Genomic DNA, 21,256 nt, shown 5'->3' on the forward strand with positions numbered 1-21,256 from the left:
GAGGACGTTAGGAAGCGGCGTGTACTGCAGAGTATGTAGCTAGAGCCTGCGGCCCTCCACGCCACATACCCTTCGGGAGGTCTGCCGCAAGGGCGGCTGCGCCCTTGCCGCTAAGGCGTTAAATACAAAACAAACAAACAATTCCAAGTTTGAGTTTGGTTCCAAAATGACTATGCGAATTTCACTCATTGTCATTTCTCGTAGATGGCCTACTAACTTACGGTCGATGGGACCAGCGCCATTCCAACCAATCTTTGACATGATAGAAAGCGTCTTGTTCCATTTGGCTTCCGAAAAGGTCACTCTGAAGGTGACCTGCAGCAGACAATTCCAACACACAATGATCGAGTCAAAGAGGCTTAAGGCCTTGGTGATTCAGTATGAAACAAGTTCTGAAAAACATCTGACTCGACAGACAAACGTCACAATGGGGCGTGAGCGAGTTCGAGTAACCCGGTATCCGGGTTCAATGCCTGAATGTTCTTCAACCGAAGTTCAAAGCTTACTTGAACGTCAGCATCCCTTCGCAAAGTAAGACACGAGTCATTCGAACAAAATCGTTGAATCCTCATTGGCCTTTGCACTTGCACCTTGTTACCACATCCACCATGGAGCCTCCTTTGACCCCAGACTACTACGGAGACTTGGGCGTAGACCTGGAGGCAACAGAGCAACAGATACGTCGAGCTCACAACGATCTTGCCCTGAAACATCACCCTGATAAACAAGCCCCTGGCGCCGCCGATGACAATTTCAAACGGGTATTCTCCAGCTCAGTGTTGCAATGCCAGCGGCAATGTCGGTGCGTTGTAAGCGGCTAACTGTACACAGATCCGGGAGGCATATGAATGCCTGTCAGACCCTCTGAAGAGAGCGAACTACAATATCAACCTCCTCGATTCCCTGCCTGGGTGGATAAGATACCGAGCATGGCAACAGGAGGAAACGAGAAGACTAATAGCGAGATTGCGACGTTTGGATGAGGAACAACGACGCATGGAGGAAGAGGCTCTCCTGGACGACCTCCGCGGACATTTGCGGGAATGGAAGAAACGAAAGATACCAAACGCTTCCGGAGAAGAGTTCTACAGAGTGGTTACATCCTTGATAAGGCGTGAAAGAGGTGGCTGAAAGGAAGAGTCCTTTCAGCCCACTAAAGGTCACCTAGGTACCCCCAGAACATATTTGCGGCGGTTCAACGGCCACAACAGAGGCGGCGACATAGAACGACACAGAAGACGACGACCACAGATAACGCCGGCAGACGACGACGACAGGGGACGACGGCAGAGGACGACGACAGGGGACGATGACAGGGGACGATGACAGGGACGACGACAGGGGACGACGACAGACGACGACAGAGAACGGGACGGACGACGACGACGGTGATGAAGGCAGATGGCGTGAGCGGTACAAGGAACGTAACTTGGTCAATTGATATAGCAGGCAATTACGAGTAAGTAATACATAGTCTAATGTCTGACTGGAGGGTCGCGCGTTGTCACACTCTTCACTTCGTGACCGCAAAGCGTTCTCTGTCTATGTGTCATGAGACAAGAACTACTTTACACAAATTCAACACTATATATCCGTTCCACACACCTCAGCATCTTGAAGTCTTGACTTGCCTTTTGGACGAGTCAGCAGGTCGCACCGGAGACATCCAGATAGGGACTCCGCCTGTTTCTGCCCACAAAGCCCGCAAATTCCGCTTCCCATCTCAGCTTCCCCATTCGTGATTACATTTTCTTGCGCTTTGGTTTGGCGTTCTTTGCCTCTGCTGCTTTCTCCTTCTTCCTTATGAAAAACTTCTTCGCGGTGGCTTCTTGACGTTTGCTCGCTTTCCGACCCGCTTCGTTGGCCTCCGCGATTCTTTCCTTTTCTAGGAAGCGCTCCCAATCCCTCTGTTGCTCCTCAACAACCTTGCGTCGCTTTTCAGCTCTTCGTCGCTCTTTAGCCTCGCGCTGCTCCTCGGCTTCACATTCCTCCGTGTTGGGCTCCTCTTCTGCCTTCCGCTTCTTCCTCTACTTCTCCTCAGATCTGAGCTGTTCTTTGACTCTTTCCTCTGCAGCTTTGTGTTGCTGCTCCTCCCACGCCTTTTGACGTGTGTGCAGGTCTTGCAACGCCGCGTACTCCTCTTTTGCCTGTCTGACAGCTTTGATCTTCTCGTTGCGCTGTCGGCGCATGGCCCATTTGGATTCAAGCTCCTTCTCGGCTTTTGCTGTCTCTTCGTCCAGACGCTTCTTCAACTTCTTCTCCTCTTTATCGATCATCTTCTTGTAGCGGCGCTCCACCTCCTGGAGCTCCTCCTGCCGCTTCTGTTCCAGAGGCTGAAGTATGTTTCTGCGGTCCGCGTCCATTTGCTGTTGGATGTCGTCGAAAGCTTCTGCTCGTTCTCTCTCCTCCATTCGAAGCTCCTCCTTTCTCATCTGGTCGTGAATTGCTTCCCATTGGAATGCTTTGGTCATCTTGGTTCTGCGTTCTTCCTCGAGGAATGCTTCCATCTGGCACTCCCACTCCTCTCCAGACTGTTGCATAGCGATTACTTCCTCCCATTGACGATTGGATTCTTCCTCTTCAGCTTGTCTCTTGGCTTCCTCTGCAGCCCGTCGTTCCGCCTCTTCTGCAGCTATTCGTTCGGCTTCTTCTGCAGCCTTTCTTCCGGCTTCTTCTGCAGCCTTTTGTTTTGCTTGTCTTACGGCCTTCCGCTTCGCCTTTGCGGCCTCGCGTTCGAGGAATATGCGGTACTCATCCCAGTCGCTTTGAATTTCCGGGTACTGGGCGTCATACTTCGCACACTTTGCGACATCTCGCAGAACTTGGTAGGCCTCCTGCACCTGTACGACATGTGCCAGTCGAAATCTTGAGGCTACAAGAACTTTTGCAGAGGACGACAAACCTTGCGGAACTCATGCGTGTCTCCACAAGCTCCAGGAGCCTGCTTGTCCGGATGGACTTTTAGCACAAGATTGGTGTACGCCTTTTTTATTTCTTTTGGTGTCGCATATTCACCGATGCCGAGATCTGTGTAGTAATCCGGAGTCTCTGGGGGATTCATTGTGAGCGAATGACGATGCTTTGTCGCATGGGAGAAGTCGGCTGGCGGGTTGGCAAGGCGGTCCGGATTTCAACTCTGGTGTGGGTCGGCTCTGGTAACACATGCAAAGTCTGCTCAATGAGAAAGCGACGATGTGCTGTTGCTGTTGATGCCTCTAGTTTGCGTATGATTCTGAATAAGGCGCGTTGGTTTTGTGTTCGCGGAATACTTCGCGCAGTAGCACAGGTTCCCTGCGTTTCAGGGGAAACGACGGAGTCGAGGCGATGTGGTTTCGTGCAGCCGTTTGGGTAGCTTGTCTGCTACTATGAGCAGGTTAGGTTCGTGATTTTGAAATTTCCGCCTGGGACCTCAGCTGAGGCGTTGTAATTGTGAAGCCCAGTTGTTGTGAGAAAGGTGAGTTAGCGGGAGAGGTCGACCTTCAGACGTGGAGACCCACAAAGACTCCTTCGCAGGTTTTCCCCCAAGTCCCTCCCAAGCTTTGCTCACTTTCGGCGCTGAGTTCAGCGCCTGGACATATGAATCACACTTTTGTTTTGTTCAGACCTGAGTAGGCGGTGAAAATTTCTCGTCTAAAACGTCTGCCTTCGCTCATGGTTCTGAGAGCGGGAAGGTGCCCCCGTCACCCCTTCCGTCGCCGTCGGTATTCTTCCATGACATTCGAAGCATATGTAATCCAGTAAATAGATAGATCACGCCTTTCTCAGCTGGACAGATAGTAACTAGAAACTGAGTTGGAACTCTGGCCGAAAGAAAACTATCGTGTCATTTCCTCATCCAGGTAGGCACGAATCATACACACAAAACCTCTGCCAGACATCATTCAACCTGTCAATCTTCCTTGCAAGTTCCTATTGCGTTCAAAACCAAACCCCTTTGATCGACTTGGCTGCTTTTGCCTTGGCCAGACCAAGCTTGCACTTCGGACAAAGCTTCATCCCACACATTGGACATTCGAAAATTGATATCACCGTCTTCCCCCGGCATGATCCACGGCGCGAACCGCCCGCTTTCCTAGTCCACCCAAACCAAGCATGGCCACACTTTGAGCGTCCATGTTTTCCGTACAGCATCTCAGCCAGCGTGCGCTCATCTAAATGAACTTCCGATGCTCTATCGCGCTACAGTCTGACCATCTTCGCCATCTTCTTCGATCGCTCCTTAGTCTCGAGTTGGCGCAGACGATGACGCTCTCTGGCAGAATTCTCTTTCCATAATTTTGCTTCCTCCTGCGCGGCTTCCAGCTCTTCAAGTCTCAGTTGCCCCCATCGCTTCTTCATTTCTGCTTCTCTGAGCTGTCGATTCTTCTGAGCGACCTTGCGAAACGCTTCTCGCTTCTGCTCCTCTTCTCTTTGTTGATCTTCACGTTTCTGTTGCTCCGCCTTCCAATGAGCTTGTCGGCTATCTTCCTCTTGCTTCTTGGTTGCCGCGGCCTTTTCTTCTTCCTGTATTCTGATGGCCTCAGCTCTTTGTTGCTCAGCTATGAGGGCCAGCCGATCTTTCTCAGCTGTCAAGTAAGTCGCCCATGCATCTTCGCGAGCTCTCTGTTGCGCTTCTCGTCTGTCCTGCTCGAGGCGAGCTTCAGCCAATCGTACTGCCTCTTGTTGAAGGGCATCGAATCTTGCTTGATCTTCCTGTCTTTGCGCATTTGCTTCCTTCTGCTGGTTTCTTCGCCGATCGTTGATGCTCTGCTGCTTGCGTCGTCGAGCCTCGCGCTGCTCGGTCTCTCTTTGCTCCTTCTTGGCCTCTCTCCGCGCAGCCCTCCGCCTTTTGGTCCTTTCTCGCCGGGCTTGCTTGCGTGCTTCCTCTCTCTGCTGTCGCTTCTCTTCTCTGCGCTGCTTCCCTTCCTCTCTTCGCTGGTCTTCCTCGTCGCTCTCTTGTCGTGCCTCGGCCTCAGTCTGGCGTTGGGCCTCGGCTTCTTGCCATTGGCGATGTCTGTCGTAGGATCTCTTTGAGTCGCGGTAGGACTCGTCGTACCTGCGGCGCTTTGCTGGATCCTCAAGAAACTCATAGGCTTCACGAATCTATATGCGGAGCTCTTGTCAGTAAGAAACATCTTCGGCGTGAGAGCAAGAAAAAAAGACAAAGATGAGGGAAAGAGAAAGGAGCTTCGGCCAAGATCGCCAATCGAATGTACACGCACCTTTCGAAACTCGCCAGAGTCGCTACGTTCTCCGGGTGCTTTTTTGTCTGGATGGGTGGTTCTCGCCAATTCCCGAAATGCTCGGCCGATTTCTTGCGATGTGGCAGTGGGCCTGACGCCCAAGTCGCTGTAATAATCCCGCCACTGCGAGGGATCCATGGCGACGGAGAGATGTAGAGTTGTCGGATGGAAAGCAAAATAATTGGAATCTCGGCCAATCGGCGAGGTGATTCGATCTACCCAAGGCTGGCCTCAGAATCTTCGCACGACTTGGTTCTGAGTCGCAACGAGGGCGAGCCGGGGCAAGCTCTGAGATGCCGAGTGCTCATGGGAAAGGTGAGGATGAGGTAGCCCGCGTCTTTTCCGAGCGTCGTTCCCTACAGGGCGCTCCAAGGTGAAGCGTGTGGAAACAAAATTTCCTCCAGGTAGGTAAGGTAGGTAAGTTGGGTTGTGAACTTTTCGTTAGGTGCGTGGTGTGTCTGCCCCTACTGATGATACTCTCAGCGGGAAGGCGCGACCAACACCGGCCCCACATGAGCTCCTTCCCGCTCCGAAAAGCAGCGGGTGTGGGGCCATCCCGACGTCTTGGCCCGTGCTGGGCGACGGAAGACCCCCTCTACTGGCCCGTGCTTGGCAACGGACGACATTCTCTGCAAGACATGGGATGACCGACGGGATGGGAGAGAAATCACGTGCGGAACAGTTGTTGGTCGACATACATATACGTATGCGTATCATCCATCGGGGATGCAGCCGTATGACGGCTCACGCTGAGGTTACATTCTACGATCCGCAGTGCCTTACTCGGGTCTTGGAATAAGCATCTCCGCGGCGCCTAGGCTGGAATTTTCCATGGCGTTTGAGCTTTCCATCTTTTCTCAAATGGTTATTTTTGGGATTTATCTCTCTGTGAGACACCTGTTAAACCAATTCTATCACGATGTACTGATGAGTGTTTTGCACCCAACACGGGTGGTTACGTTTTCTTGGAGACCCGCCCTCTGATCTTTCCCTTGAATCCTTCACTATGTGTATTACTTGCACATACAACTTCCCGAGAGCCTAATAGTCTCTAGCCATCAGCTAATCTACTTGAAGCTGGATGCTTTGCACCAGAGGTCGGTTTCCCCGCTGTCTCCGCCTGGACAACAAGGCTGTGATTTATGCTCCCAGCCTACCAGGCGAATATTCAAATAGGACCTCTCGGGGCGGATTTGTCGATCCAAAGTCATCTGAACTCTCTCCTACTTTTTTTTAGAACGCATCTTGGCACTTTCGTGTGCCCCAAAGGCCCATTAGGGGAAATGGGGCGGGACTCGGCATTATTGGTGCTTGGCATCTTGGCCTCTTGGCGGAAATCCCATCGGACGCGTCCACTCGCTGACGATCGCCACTCCGACGACTTGGCGGGGTTCTTGGCCGTTTTATCTCTCGCCGCGAAACTCGAAGCCCGCGGGATGTTTATCTTTCATCCGCCCTTTCACCACAGACAGACAGCCTCTTCGATCCCTCTTTGGCACGGCATTTACACCACAGATACTCGGCGAAGCCTATTAACACCCACAATTCATTATTAGCAGCCTCGTTGCATTCCGGTTCCTTTCTCTGGAACTCTAGTGGTTGGTTTTCTCTCAATCTGCAAAGCATCAATCATCAAATAGGACAGGCCGGCACCATAATTATCTCATGAATCAAGATCTCGGCACTTGAAGAGGTGACCAAAGACATTGTGACGTTGCTCAAGTATCAGTCTCGACCCGTCTTGCGCGCCGCCAACCGCCGCTTCGGCGAAATCTCTCCACAGGCCTAGCAGAAACATGAAATGCCGCCCTGGTCACCGCGCTCCGCAGCCCAGCCGCGAATGGCGACCGTTGGTGGCGTCGCCTGCTTGCTCAGGAACCGTCTCACCTGAGGCTGGGCATTCTTTCCAACACGCTGCCTCTCTCGGTGCGCTAGGCGTGATCGGCCGCGCTCGAGACGTTGCCCGTCGGTATGTGGTAGTATCTGACCAAGCTTCACTCATCGGGGCCTGTTGCAGCACACATTGCCCCTTTCGGCGGTGCCAGGCCTTTTTGACGTCGCCAACGTGCAGCCTCCGACAGGGTGGGCGATCCACGTCCACTGCCACCACACATCTTCCCCTGGAAAAGTGTCTCAGTAGTCTGCCGTATTGAGGAACATCATAATCTTTGTGGGCCAACTTAAATAACTTCGGGAAGACCGACTGGTGAATTGCCAAGCTGGTCCTCATTCTCTTCAATTTTCCCTTTAAACTACCCTTTCTTTCTCTTCGGTTTTTCGTTCTTGCCCATTTCGTTTGTTTGTCAACGGCGTCTTATCAGAAAAGAAAATAAAAAACCCCACCCAACCTGTCTTGCTGGTCAAGAGATTTCAACCACAAACAAAGCGACAACCCTTCAAACTTTTTCAAGATGCCGACCCTCGATGTCAGCGAGTTGAACATTGTTCTCGGCGTCCTTGGTATGGGCTGATGCGGTTGATCATCCGTCAAGTGGTGTGTACTGACCCTTGTCAAAAGGACTGTTCACCTTGCTGTACGGCATCATCTCCGTCAAGATCAAGTGCAAGTGGTACTTGGGTGAAGCCTGTAAGTGACCAAGATCCTGCTTGCTTCCATCCAACACATATACTAAGCAGCATCCCTCAGTGCCCGCGGTCGCCATTGGCGTTCTGCTCGGTCCCTTAGCAGCCAAATTTCTCGATAGCACACGATGGGGTTCTGCAACGGAGGGACAAACCAACGCCATCACCCTGGTTCGTGCCCAACTGCCCCATCCTCCCCAACCCCAGATTTCGAACCCGATCTGACCAACATGGTACTACCAGGGCCTTGCTCGTGTGATGATTGGTGTCCAGCTGGTCATCGCCGGCTACCAGCTGCCCGCTAAGTACCAGCAACTGCGGTGGAAGGAGATGGCCTTGTGTTTGCTTCCCATCATGACCATCATGTGGCTCTGCACCACCCTCTGCATGCTTGCTACGGTGCCCAAGATCACCTTGCTGGCCGCCCTCGTCATCGGCTCCTGCGTCACCTGCACCGACCCCATTCTCTCCCAGGCCATCGCCAAAGGACCCTTCGCCGACAAGTTTGTTGCCCGCCCCCTGCGCGAGATCATTTCTTCTGAGGCAGGTGCCAACGACGGCTTTGGTATGTTGCCAACCCCATGTAATCGATTCAATTCACCTACCTAACAATCACGCAGGTTTCCCTTTCCTCATGCTGGCAGTCTACCTCATCCGCCACGCCGACATCCCTGGTGCCGGCGAAGGACATGAGACCGCTTCTGTCGCCGAGAGGGCCATGAGTCTTTTTGCTCGTTCGGAGGAGGGAGTCGGTCGTCTGGGTGGCGGCGTCGGCGTGGCCCTCACCAACTGGGTCGTCGAGACCTGGCTCTACATTGTCTTCATGTCTGTTGCCATCGGTATCGTTGTCGGCTTTGGCTCCGGTAAGGCATTGAAGTTTGCCCTGCGCAAGCAATGGGTCGACTCCGAGAGCTACCTTCTCTACCCCACCGCCATTGGCGTAAGTCATCAAAATCTCGGCGTCAACTACACATTAGCTAACCATGTCTTCACAGCTGTGGCTCGTCGGCATCTGCGGCATGCTCGGTACCGACGACCTCCTCGCTTGCTTCGTCGCCGGCAACGCCATGAACTGGGACGGCGAGTTCCTTGCTGAGACCGAGAAGCGCCACGACGAAGTCAACTCTTGCGTCGACGTCCTCCTGAACTTCGGAGGCTTCATGTACATCGGCACAATCATGCCCTGGGATCAGTTCAACCAGCCCGACGTCACCGGTCTCACCTATGGCCGCCTCTTCGCGCTCGGGGGCTTGGTCCTTCTCTTCCGCCGCATCCCAGCCATCCTGATGTGCTACAAGATCATGCCCAAGGTGTGCCAAAACTGGAAGGAGGCGCTGTTCATGGGCTACTTCGGTCCCATCGGCGCCGGCGCCGTGTTCTATGTCGAGCACACGCGCCATCTCTTCCCAGAGCTTGGCAAGGGCGACGAAGAGGAGACGAACCTCGTCCGCGTCATGATTCCGGTGGTCTACTGGCTGGTGCTCTTCTCGATCGTCGTCCACGGCCTGTCAATCCCTGCGCTGAACCTGATTTACAAGTACGCTGGTGTCAAGCCCATCCAGGAGGACGCCGTCGAGCTGCGTCGGGTGTCGATGCATGTGCCCACGCCGAAGAACGCCACGGTCGGCGACCGCGACACGTTCATCGCGTACAACCGCTTCTCGCGCCCCGTGTTCAACACGGCTGAGCTGCCGTACTTGACGAACAACCAGAAGATGTACACGCACGATGAGAAGTCTTTTGACAGCTTGGGGAAATAGATTCGAAAAAGAAATTTTGGAGAGATAGAACTACATGGCAATCGGGAAATAGGATCAAATTGTAAATCTTCCTACCGCTTTGACGGGCAATCAAGACCGCATAGCTTTAGTTGATTCAGTTTCTCATCTACTCTTCATCTGTTCTTCGATTCAAGCTACTTTGATATCATGAGTGTTCCTGCGGATTCTTCAGGGACAACCTAAAGGGGGCAAAGGTGACAAAGAGACGAGCAAGTCGATTTCTGCGCCTTTGGTCGCCGCCAAAGTACTCCCAGCGGGAAGGTGCAGTCAAGCTTGGCCCCACATAAGTGCCTTCTCGGAGCAAACGGGTGGGGCCATGCCGCTACCGCATCTTCGAAATCTCACCTTCGCTGACGACCTTTTATTTTTACGACACCACTCTCACCTCGACAAAGTTTTCACCGCTTCCCTTTTTCTTTTTTTCGTACATCGACAAGTCCTTGTCAGGCAAATCAAATTCATCATGACGAACCTGCTCGATCTCCCTGCCGAGATCCTCAACCAGATTTGCGAGCAGCTCTGCTACCACTGCCGAAACCCGAGGCACTTCGTGAATGCCGATGAAGAGGAATCCATCGAAGACAAGCGCGCCTTGGCAAAGTTGTGCCGCACCAGCCGCGCCTTGCTCAACCTAGGGCAGGCAGTGCTCTATCACTACTACGCGACTGGAAATCTGGCTCCGGTTGTGGACAACGGAATCGAAAGACACAGCATTCCGTGGCGAATGCCAGGTGATGACAAACTTGCATTGTTCCTGCGCACCATTATCGAGCGCCCTGACCTGAACCAAATGGTTCGATCTCTTCAACTGGTTCACAATGACCAAAGCATGCCCGTTATCCGCGAACTCTACACCCTCCTCAAAAGCCATGTGGCTCAAACCGGACAGCTTCCCGGACCGCTGGAGGACACTTCTATGTGCAGCTGTGGCAGGAGGGAAGTTTGGATGCAGGGTGCTCAAACAACGGCGACGACGACGACGACAACGACGGCGACGGCTAGTACAGCGATGGAGGCATCTACAGAGCTGAATTGGTTTGGTACTTGCTTCCATAATCGGGATGCCTTGCGTTGCTGGATTCAAGCGATCACAATAGTGAAAACCGCAGAAAGTCTGGAGTCGTTGTTCGTAGCTGCCGACGGCGAGAGATGCCCATGTGTTGTGTCAGGTTTCAAACTGCCGCGACTCAAGAGGATGCTACTGAGAGGCGGAGGCTTCGGCGGAGCTCACATGCCTGAATGGCTCAAATCACGATCGTTTGCTTCTGACGTGGAGGAGCTGTACATCGACTTTGCCCCGGACTCGGGCAGGGTTCCACTCGCCAACCAGAATCCAATGGCTAATCTGAAGAAGCTCTTTATAGTTGGGCTGGACCCAGACTCATTGGAGGTTCTTCTTTCAAACTGCTCGGCACTCGAGGACTTGGAGTACTACTTCCCAAATCCTGTTTGGGACTGGTATCCATCAGATTACAACGCGTCTTTGAAGCAGGTGAAGACAACGCTGCGAAGACTTTGCTTTGTCCGAATCCCAAGTACAGGCAACCAAGATCTCCGATGCATTCTTGAGGAGGATGACCAGTGTAGTTTTGCACTTCAGGAGAGACTGGCCTACGATCCAATCGCGTCTTTCGAAGACTTCGAAGTCTTGCAAGATCTAACCCTCGACCAACAGTCATTCTACCGTCTTTCTCAGCCCTCTAGCAGTATTCTTTGGTTCCTTCCGCCGAACATCAAGCACTTTCAGATTCTATACACCTTCTTCAACATGGGAGGTAACCTCGCGTCCCTGGCCCATAGCGTTAGGCATGGCTCGTTCCCCTGTCTTCAAACATTAAGCCTCTCCTTACTGCATCGGGTGAGCTATGACAGGACGCATACCTTTGAGTGGATTCGCGAATCTCGCGCTGTTCTTCAAGATGCGGGAGTCCAATTCATTCATCAAGTACGACGGGACTGGCATGAAAGCGACGAAAGCCTGAATGGCAGCGGCAGAGACATGAGAGGATGCGAGCCTCTTACTATCATCCCAGGAGCAACGGCAGGATCCAGATACGTGGCTTGCGGATGGACCGAATCATGGAAGTGGTGCGACCACAAGAAGTGGGGTGAGCCCACGGGTTTCGAAGAGTGCTACGAGGGCTACGAGGACCAGCAACATTTTGATTGCGAGTTTCACCTTCTCCAGACGGGCGAGTCTTGGTCTGCCTGTCGCTGTTGTGGCGACATCGCGGTGGTTGATGACTCCGAATGAATGAGGATTGGCGAAGGGGTGGCTCATGTACATAGGAGGGCTCTACCCGCCCACATCAGACCTCTGCTACTCAAGAAAATTCATTGTTCTAACCTTCAATTGACTCTACATTCAACAAGATTGCAATCGTGAAGGAAGAACAACGATGCCGATGTCAACCATCGCAGATACGACGACAGTAAAGCAGAGTATGCATGACCCCACAACAATAGTTGTTGGTGTCGGGTAGCATAGGCAAAACAGGCGGTTCAATGGAAATCCATGACATCGTTGTGAGATAGATGTTGAAACCGTCATACTTCAGACAACAATCAACGAATTTTTGAGAACCATTAAAATGATTATTAGAGGACTTTTGCTGAACATTCACTTTGTGAAGTCAGTCTACGAAACCTGTCGATTTAAGGCCTGGCTGTTCAGAATCAAGGTTGTCTGCCTCTTTGGTGCGATGCACCGAAATGGTACCTACCAACGAACTCAAGACATCAACCTTGATGCCAAACAGCGTTCCGGAGATACCATGTTGACTAGATATTACTAGCCATCATCTTCCCTTCGGAAATGTTCATTTCTCAACCAGTTTCTCTCTAGCTACGAACACACACACGCACATACTCCTTCCGTCTCCCATCCAGATTATCGTCACAACAACCCAGCACATAATTACCAACTAAGTCTTCAGGTCTCACGATAGCAACCATGGAAATGATCACAAGGAGATCGTCAACCCCAGCCATCTTTGGCCAAGCGGATATTGACGTGTTGCAGGCCGAAGACCGTAACTCACACTTTCTTCGACCTCATCAGTCCGACCCTCGCATTCAGCTTCACAGACAGGGATCTGCCGCGATCAATGATCTCTTCCTTGAACGTCTCTCGTCTCTCGGCGTTCGGAAGCCTGGCGGCATGTCAACGACGCGGGTCACCACGCGCTCGTCTTGGAGGGATCTCCTTCAAGGCAGGTGCGCTCCTGCTCTGATTGTGCGCCGGGAGGGGGGCCAGGTGATTCTCACATTCACCCAGAGCGCAAAAGCTGCTCACCTCATTCACCAGTACAACTTAACCCCCACCTTCACCACCCTTTTCTTGGACAATTATCGCCCTCCCAAGATCTTCCAAGATTCTCCTCGGCCACGAGATTCTCCCCGCATCCCTCCTCCCCTCGTCGTCTACTCTGGAAATCAATCCCATCCCACAACCCACGACACTTCGGACAAGATGCGCTTCACTTCGTTGAACGTCCTCCCCCTCTCCCCTCTCGACCAGATCGCTCCGAGGATCTACGTGAGATCGATCTTCGCGCTCAACACTAGCGAAGGATACGACTCTGTCACCACCCAGGAGCACCTCCAAGAATGCTTCCACAAGGCCCTCGCCCGCTGGCCGTTTCTGGCTGGCCAGATTCGCCTCGCCGCGACGGGACGAAACCGCCTCGAGCTGGCCTACACCCTGGACGACAAGGCCTTGGATCTCGCCCGACGCCCTGATCTCTTTCGCTGCGAGCGCATCAATCATCTTGCAGGCTACACTTACAAGGAGCTGGTGGCTCTCGGAATGCCCCCTGTTGCGATGGACAAGGACGTCCTGTCCCTCTCGCCAAACCATCCCAAGCCTGGAGAATCCTGCCCTCCTGTCACTCTCAAGGTCACCGAGATGACTGGCGGTGGCCTCTTTGTGTGCTTCTCGACGCATCACGGCATCTTCGACGGTGGTTTCATCAAGACATTCCTCGAGTACTTCGGCAAGATCGCGCAAGAGGAGTCGATGAAGTCCTGCTCGCTCCCTGAACCAGCCATTGAGATGCAGCCAGCCTGGCTCACAGAGCTCAAAGCCAGACCCAGCTTGTCTGTGTACGAGAACACCGAAATCAAAGGTGCTGAGTTCCCAGAGTATGACTTCACCGACAACAAAGAGGCCTCTTCCATCGCTCCCGCCAAGACCAAGCCCCCGCGCGCGGTTTGCAAGATCTTCAGCTTCAACAACATAATCCTGAAGAATCTTCAGACGGAGGCCCTCCAATACCTCCGCGAGACCTACGGTGGCACTGCCTTCGTCTCCATGGCCGACACTCTCTCCGCCATGGTCTGGGTCCACGTCACTCGGTCGCGCCTTCCCCATCTGTCGCCCTCCGATGACACCAACTTTACCACCGCAGCCGACGCGCGCCCTCGCCTCTCTCCGGCCTTCCCTGCTACAGCCTGGGGCAACATCTACACCCAAACCATGGCGGGCGATCAGGTCGGCAACCTCACGCAACTTCAGGACAACGGCGAGCTTCCCAGCGACGCACGCACTGCCATTTTCGAGGCGGCGTGGCTGATCAGACAAGCGGTCGAGAAGGTCAAGCAACCCGACTACATCCCCTCTCGCATTGCCCTCACCGCATCTCTCGAGGACCCCACGATAGAGGGCGCGGCTTTCCGCAAAGCGAATCAGCCTGACCATGCAGGCCTCGGTTGCAGCGTCTGGGTTCACATGGGCGCCGACGTCGACTTTCGGATCCCTGGCACTGCTGGAAAGGCGGAATTCGTGCGCAAGACGTACTCTGCCAACGATGGAAGCATGAACATCATGCAGAGACGTGGAATCACGAAGGGAGACGCGCCGTGGGACGTACTTCTTGCGCTCAGGAAGGATGATATGGATCGTGTCTGCGGCGAGAAGGAGCTTGGTCAATGGACGCAGGATTGGTGCCCGAGAGTTTAGATAGGATACGTCGTTGGGTTATTTGGTGTGGTATTTTGGCGAAAGGCGTCTGCAAGGCAAGGATAGTGAGGAGAAGATACCCAGGTGGTTTTGCATCTTTGCTGTTAGACTCAATGCATAAGGATGTTTTTGACGAATTGCTCATTCATAAACACATCGATCGTTCAGCTTCTCGTATGCTTTCCATGAATCTCTTCACTATCCCACGTATCACATTCCGTAACATGTTTATTATTCTTACCGTCTCCATGGTCGTTTCTGTTGTCCCTCTTGTCCCCCGTCCTCCCTGACGTCCACTTCTTCCCTGTGGCGTCTCTGGCGCCTCAGTCAGCCATATTATTGTCTTTGTTGTCTGCACATGCCCAGATACCGATCTTCATCAACTGTACTTTGGGGAGAAGCCATTCTAGTTCAAGCCGGTTGTATTCTGCCCAAAGTGGGTGAACATCGATTGACAGAGAGCCCATGAAAGGATACGGCGCATGGACTCGAACTACTGTATGACCATTGTCTTTAAAGCCAATATAATTGTTTCAAGGCAGCCGACGGTCGTTGCCAAAACCGCTGCACCATCAACATCAAATCTTCCACAAAAAGTCCTGCAAAGTTGCATCTGACTTTTTGAAAGCCTTGAAAACCCTCACAGCATGTCGAAATAAAGGTTCCTGAGCCAGAAGATCCCTCTCGCGTTTGGTATTCCCGGGCAATGCGTCGAGGATTTCCAAAAGATCCTCAGCAGCAAATCTTGAAACTGAGATACCGTGGTACATCCAGTCCTTCCATAGCCCTTGTTCTTTGTACTTGTTCTGAACCTCTGGAACAGCGAGATACCAAAGCATTTCAGCAACGGCTAGCAGTACCCAAACAGCTCGAAGAAGTTGACTCGAGCGATCGGAGCTGACCCCTGGACCTCTGACAGCACCGCCTCAAGGCTCTTGCTAGCGTACCCGGACCAAGTATCTTGGCGGAGGAGGTCACGGGCACGATTGACCTTTTGAATATTAGCCTGCATTTGTGCAGCACTTCTGTCGTCGCATCCTGGCTCCTCAGTCTTGTACATTTTGCACAAAAATATCCCATTTACCCGGTGGTTAGTGTAGTGTTGGTCACAAAGTCCCCAGTAGGTTGCTTCGTTAGATGGTGAAAGCAGGTCCAGTCCACGTTCAAACTGGGCAGTCTCGGAACGCTTCATCCGGTGGCTATTGTAAACTGCCAAACGAAAGGACGAGAGGAATTTGTGTTTCGGAACGGTCCCCAGGAAGAACCCTTGAAGAAACATGCCGGATAGTTCGTCTAGCACGGGAATCTGCGGGATCTGGAATTCGTCGAAGCCTCTGATCCGCAGTGCGTTGTAGAGGTGCAGTGTCGTCCTGATGACAGCCCAGTAACTGCAGGCCTGTCCCCCGACCCTGATAGCTGCTGTGAGCATGTCCAGCATATGACAACCCACAGTCCAGGGAGAGTCGTGGTAGATGCCAGCTTTTCATCGCTCTTATACACCTGCAGGCCTACGAGGAGGGTCTGAAGACCTTTAAAGATGCTGCCACTTGGGTGGTAACGTTGGACTGCCTTAAGAAAGGGTGTGAGCGCCTCGGTTACGTCCAGGGCGAAGCGAAGACCTTGAGCACGACAGGCGCTACCTCTTAAATGGGGGTATGGCAACGTCGCCGCTTCAATCTGAAGAATTATGCTCATCGCCACCACCATTTCTCCATGGGCGACCCGCGCTTTCTGCAATAAGAACGCCTGCCCAAAGTCGAAGAAGGCCTCGCAGATGTCGACGAATCCATCAAGGTGATTCCCTTTAATCATCTCCACGACACTGATTCCACGGTCCAGTGGTTTCTGGTGGTTTTGAATGGCGCCCATAAGGTCGCGAATCCTTTTTTGATCATCCTTTGTAAGGAAGTTTTCCAAGCGAGGGATCTCAGACGAGGGTGGAGTCCGAAACTGATCTGGGCAGTCTGGTATGTTGCAGACCGGCTGCACGTGAATCCAATCCTCGCCCATAGTCGTTGATGATGCTGGCAATCATCCACATTTTCCGCGCAAGAATGACGAATATGCCCGGATGTCCGGTGTTCGTCAAGTGGCGGATAAAGTAGTGTATGAGGTAGCATTGTTGGCAATTACAGTTGTGCTTCGAGAAGAGGCACAAGGCGGAACAATCTACCTTTGGCGCTCTCCGGTAGTTCAAGTACGCGACACAGTTGGACTGGAAGGCGGCAATCAGAAGGGGAATCTTGCCTTCGCCTGCGGCTTTCCAAACATTATGGAGTTGCATATGAAAAAGATTTATATCCTGGGACATCCATCGTGAGCTACACTGAAAACAGAAAGGACGGCATGGGCGAGTCTTACCACCAGGAAACGGGCCGCATCATACGCCACGCCGATGTCGTCATCGTCCAAGACGAATTCTTCGGGTTTCTTTGGTTCAGCCTCGGACTCTGGTCTGCTTGGAGATGGCGATGTCGGAGCAGCTGGCGTCGCGCTGTTGCTCGCTCGCGGTGGTGAACTGTGAGGAGAGATGTTCAGGCCCTCCATCAAGGAAGCAAACTTATTGTTTTGTTGTTCCAATCTGCTACGAGGTCCTGCATCTTCTTGACGGCCCACATAGTCTTCGAAAGGAACGTCTTGCGTCTCCAGTGGCTGCAAGATGGCCAGCGTTTGTTCAAGCCTGCATACAGCGCTGCTTAGCAGGGTGTCCGTTGAGCGTCAACAGCTGACACGTACCTCTTAACAAAATAGCGATGCCCGCTATCGCCGCTCCCAGAGCTTTCATATGATTGAGTCACCATCTTCCGAAATCGAATCGCGTCGCGCAGAGCCCCAAGAACGGAACCTGGAACGGACTGACCAGCATCGCGGACGGTACGAGAAACTTTGATGATATTGCGTGTGTTTCTGAAAGGCTTGACTCCTGCAGCGGATCGAGGGTCTGCTTGGTGATAGGCGCACCATAGCCATCTCAGAAAGCAGTTGGATGAGCTCTTGTAGAGCTTCAATTGGTTTTGAACTGTGATCATGTCCAGAGTAACTTCCATCTTGTATTTGCAATGGCGGTTCGTTCGTAGAGGTTACAGGAACAGCAGGACAATGGCCTCACATTCTCTTGTAAACCGCAAGAGTCGCAAGAAATGACTTCTGTACTTATGCGATTCAAGAATTCGGAGGACTTGCTCATGCTGTGTCTATTTTGAGCTTCTTGTACAATGTCGGTCTTTGTTCACTCGCGTGCGACGTGTTTGTGTAGCCGACAGCGACAGTCAAGAAATTCGAGGTTGGGCTGCACACACGGAGGCCCTGGAGGTAGTGGGAGCCATTGGGATTCTAGCATATAAGATGAAGAGAAGGACGTGAATAATGGAGGCAGCGAGTAGAACAATTGGGAACACCGAGAATGACGAATGTAAACCACAGGAACGACGGGCACGGATAGAAGCAATCGCAGCGAAGACAGTAACAATGCCAAGGAAGGAAATGGGCCAGAAGTTCTGTCCGCCCAGGTTTTCCATTTGTTGCCTCCATTTGTTGCATCCCTAGTGTTCCGACTTCACCACGTCCCATTCATCCAGGGACTTCATGACGACTTCCGTAGTGTACGTTACACCAAACCCAGCCAGGCTCCGTTTGCATTCATGCAGAATGAGAGAGTGGGTTTCGTTCAATGAAGTGATCGAGTCCATTTTTATCGAAGAAACATCATCCCCTGGCTCTGATGTCTTCGCCATTGTTTAAGCAAACACGATGACAAACAAAGACTGCTGGCGGTGCGCGACTCAAAATAGAACCTCTCAAATCATACGTCTCTCTCCCCTGTCAAGTATTCAATCTTCGTATTAAGACAGCTTTCTGCATCAACGATGGAGTGCTCTGTCAAACTCCAGGTTTTCAGTGAACCGAAGCCTCACCAACCATGGACTCATCAGCCATGGACTTGGATCACGACCAGCCGAATCTGCGGGAAATGCACAAGTCTTACAAAGACGCGACAAGTTGCTTTGTACGTTGGCTACGATGTCAACACCTCATCACAGCGAGCCAAGGGGCCACTCTCGCCACCGAGGTTACAAGCATCGCTGAAGTTTTCAATGCTGCGAAAGAGGTGCAGAGAAGTTTAATTAAAGTCCCGGTTTCCGTCATGAACTCGCTTCGCGATGCCATTAAATACCGACGCAAGGTCTCCGAGATATTTTACAAAGCTGGCGCCGCTGACGAAGGCCATGAAAACTTTGTCTGGAAGTAAGTTACATGGCAACTCATTGATAGACGGCCCTTTAACTAAGACAACCCAGGCTCGAAGAGATACATACGATGTTGTGGCCTCTTGAGTCAAACATGGTGGCATTCGTCGACGACGTCACCGAGGCTGAAGACACAAAGTGGAAGAACGCCTTTGCACCTTTGCCTGTCGACGATACTCAGGACTCGCCTCAAAGCTCTAAACCCAATAACTCGGAGAGCAGCCACAACGCCATTACAATCCCTATTCCCGACGCTATCCCTGCCCCCTCTTTGCCTGATACTGCTCCACAACAGCCGGTAAGATTCGAGTTGGAGAACGACAGAACGACCAAATGCGAACTTGTGGCGGAGTTTCTCTTTGTAAGACTACTCGTCAGAATTAGTACCTGGATTATACGATTTCTGACTTTGAGGTCCATTTAGGAAATGAACAAGGTGCACAAGCAGCTCAAAGAGATATGGGAACAGGCGGCCAAAGGCGAGGCTCCCATCGCTCTAGCTGCTTGGTTTACCAATCTAGTCGCGTACGAAATTTGCGACCGTGGCCACATTCCACATGATTTTGATTTGTTTTGCAGCATGCACAATTTCAGCGCGCATTCGTATCAATCCGTAATCCGTGGTATTATTCGGCGACTCGACGACGACCAAGACCCCGATGAGTGTCTGAAGTCGGCGTCGAGGATGTTCATGACAGCTTGCGTCATGGCAGAATATGCCAAGGAGATTCGAGACTTCGACGCCCCCGAAATACAGGGGAGCCTACGCGTCTTAACAGAGTGCCCATTCAAGTATACGATCGATTGTACAAAGACCTCCGAGACAGCGTCATGGTGGTCAGAGGCACGCAAACAGCAGATTCATAGCGTTCTCGAAGCGGTCAAGACTGCATTGCCAACAAGCGGGCCCGGTTCCAGAGCGATTGTGCCGGTGGAGAGCTGCAGAACGAGCGACTGCGAGGGCAATCAGATCTGCGAGGCCTTCTTTGATCTGACTCTGAGATTCTTCCTCCAAAAGCAGCGTCCGCGTGTCCCACAGTGGGATCAAGTCATTATAATGGACCTTTTCATACTAACAGAAGACGCTGCATCGACGCCTAGTGCTCGTTCGAGCAGCCTTCAATACCGGACTGCGGCTCTCCAGTTTGCCATGGACGTGCATGAGTGCATTAACGAATTTCGGAATCCCAACTCCCCTTTTGCAAAACAATACCCCATTGTACTAACCTGCGCGGATGGGTTTTGCAATGCAATCAAGCAGTACTTCGAAGAATACAAATCTGGCCCCTATCACGAATCCCCCTGGACGATGGGCTGTCACGTGGTGGAGCTTCTGATGCTCGCAACAAGCCTTGGCTTGTTTCTGTGCCGTCAATACGGCGTTCTTTACTCGATATTGCACCTCTATAATGCTTTGCGCCGATTGAATGTCAAGGGACTTCAGATTCCGGAGAACCGCGAGTTGAACAAGCTTACTCAGATGTTTTCTTTGGAAATATTCAAAGGAGACCCGCCATGTCGTGGGTTTCTCCATGCCTTCCGCTACATAGTATACAAAAGCCACAAGTATTCAGCCTCAACATCGGAAGCGTCCAACCTGGAAAAGGGATTGCTCAGAGGCCATTTCAGAGCAGGCGACCCGTTTCTCTCACTTGTCACCCAACACAAAGACCTCCATCGCCGGAATCCCGTTTTCCTCACCAGGGTTTACAAGAACCCCGTCCCAATAGCATACGACTGCGGCGATGAAAACTGCGCGCAACACAAGTCCAAAGCATGGGAATACAAGATCGAAAAGGTCCGCAGAGAATACGAAAAGACCACGCTTTCCGAGTACACCGCCAAAGCTCGGGATGCAGCGGCTGCAGAGCTTTCCGAAGACAGTCCCTCGTCGCGCCTCAACTTTCTGAAGCTGTTTCAAGCGTATTCCCAGATGCTGGATGAATTCGCCAAAAGAGTCAAGGGACGTCTAAAGGTGGAGTACACCAAGCAGAGGTTATGGACAAGTGACATGGAATATGGGCTGGAACTGAGTCGTTTTGCTGTCGAAGAAACACTGGAGCAGATTGACCTCAACTTCAATGGCACCAGGAGAGAGCAGGTACATTTAAAGGGACACCCACTCCTCCAGAGTGCAGTGAAAATGTTTAAAGATATGAAGGAGGGCAGGAAGCCAGAAGATGCGGAGCTCACGAGATTTCTTTGGGATCTCGCGTGAAGGACACGACCGGTTAGAAGGCTCATTGGGCTGAAGCCTATCTACTTCTTAAGCTTGAGTGTGGGACATCCGAAGGACGAGAGGGACGAGAGGAACAACGAGAACAACGGAGATAGTAGAATAATTGGGATAAAACTCTGCTTCCATTGTTGAATGTTGAATTACTTACTTGTGGTTGCTCTTTTTTTACACCACCATCTTGAAAACGTACTTACACTTCTCGCATGTAGGCCATCTTACAGGGC

The 21,256-nt window shown here is 52.2% G+C and overlaps 6 protein-coding genes across 6 annotated transcripts; 4 read left to right on the top strand and 2 right to left on the bottom strand.

Annotated features, from left to right (window-relative positions):
* Window positions 1-2,027: 2,027 nt before the first annotated feature.
* On the bottom strand, window positions 2,028-3,061 carry COL26b_012226 (uncharacterized protein; the record flags this gene model as incomplete). Its single annotated transcript, XM_053184872.1, has 2 exons — window positions 2,028-2,840; window positions 2,903-3,061. The coding sequence occupies 2 exons, from the start codon at window positions 3,059-3,061 to the stop codon at window positions 2,028-2,030; spliced, it is 972 nt and encodes a 323-aa protein (XP_053031160.1).
* A 1,118-nt stretch (window positions 3,062-4,179) lies between these two features.
* COL26b_012227 (uncharacterized protein) lies at window positions 4,180-5,360 on the bottom strand (the record flags this gene model as incomplete). The annotated part of the gene is made up of 2 exons (XM_053184873.1): window positions 4,180-5,082; window positions 5,202-5,360. The coding sequence occupies 2 exons, from the start codon at window positions 5,358-5,360 to the stop codon at window positions 4,180-4,182; spliced, it is 1,062 nt and encodes a 353-aa protein (XP_053031161.1).
* A 2,273-nt stretch (window positions 5,361-7,633) lies between these two features.
* On the top strand, window positions 7,634-9,565 carry COL26b_012228 (uncharacterized protein; the record flags this gene model as incomplete). Its single annotated transcript, XM_053184874.1, has 6 exons — window positions 7,634-7,682; window positions 7,741-7,809; window positions 7,870-7,976; window positions 8,049-8,370; window positions 8,426-8,745; window positions 8,801-9,565. 6 exons carry the CDS (start codon window positions 7,634-7,636, stop codon window positions 9,563-9,565), a joined length of 1,632 nt encoding a protein of 543 aa, XP_053031162.1.
* A 484-nt stretch (window positions 9,566-10,049) lies between these two features.
* COL26b_012229 (uncharacterized protein) lies at window positions 10,050-10,588 on the top strand (the record flags this gene model as incomplete). The annotated part of the gene is made up of 2 exons (XM_053184875.1): window positions 10,050-10,457; window positions 10,511-10,588. 2 exons carry the CDS (start codon window positions 10,050-10,052, stop codon window positions 10,586-10,588), a joined length of 486 nt encoding a protein of 161 aa, XP_053031163.1.
* A 2,470-nt stretch (window positions 10,589-13,058) lies between these two features.
* COL26b_012230 (uncharacterized protein) lies at window positions 13,059-14,546 on the top strand (the record flags this gene model as incomplete). The annotated part of the gene is made up of 1 exon (XM_053184876.1): window positions 13,059-14,546. The coding sequence occupies one exon, from the start codon at window positions 13,059-13,061 to the stop codon at window positions 14,544-14,546; it is 1,488 nt and encodes a 495-aa protein (XP_053031164.1).
* A 4,144-nt stretch (window positions 14,547-18,690) lies between these two features.
* Window positions 18,691-21,011, top strand: COL26b_012231 (uncharacterized protein; the record flags this gene model as incomplete). The annotated part of the gene is made up of 4 exons (XM_053184877.1): window positions 18,691-18,791; window positions 18,845-19,091; window positions 19,218-19,318; window positions 19,373-21,011. 4 exons carry the CDS (start codon window positions 18,691-18,693, stop codon window positions 21,009-21,011), a joined length of 2,088 nt encoding a protein of 695 aa, XP_053031165.1.
* Window positions 21,012-21,256: the final 245 nt, after the last annotated feature.

Source organism: Colletotrichum chrysophilum (assembly GCF_026319265.1).
Source record: "Colletotrichum chrysophilum strain AFK26 chromosome Unknown scaffold_168, whole genome shotgun sequence".
Taxonomy (NCBI): Eukaryota; Fungi; Ascomycota; class Sordariomycetes; order Glomerellales; family Glomerellaceae; genus Colletotrichum; species Colletotrichum chrysophilum.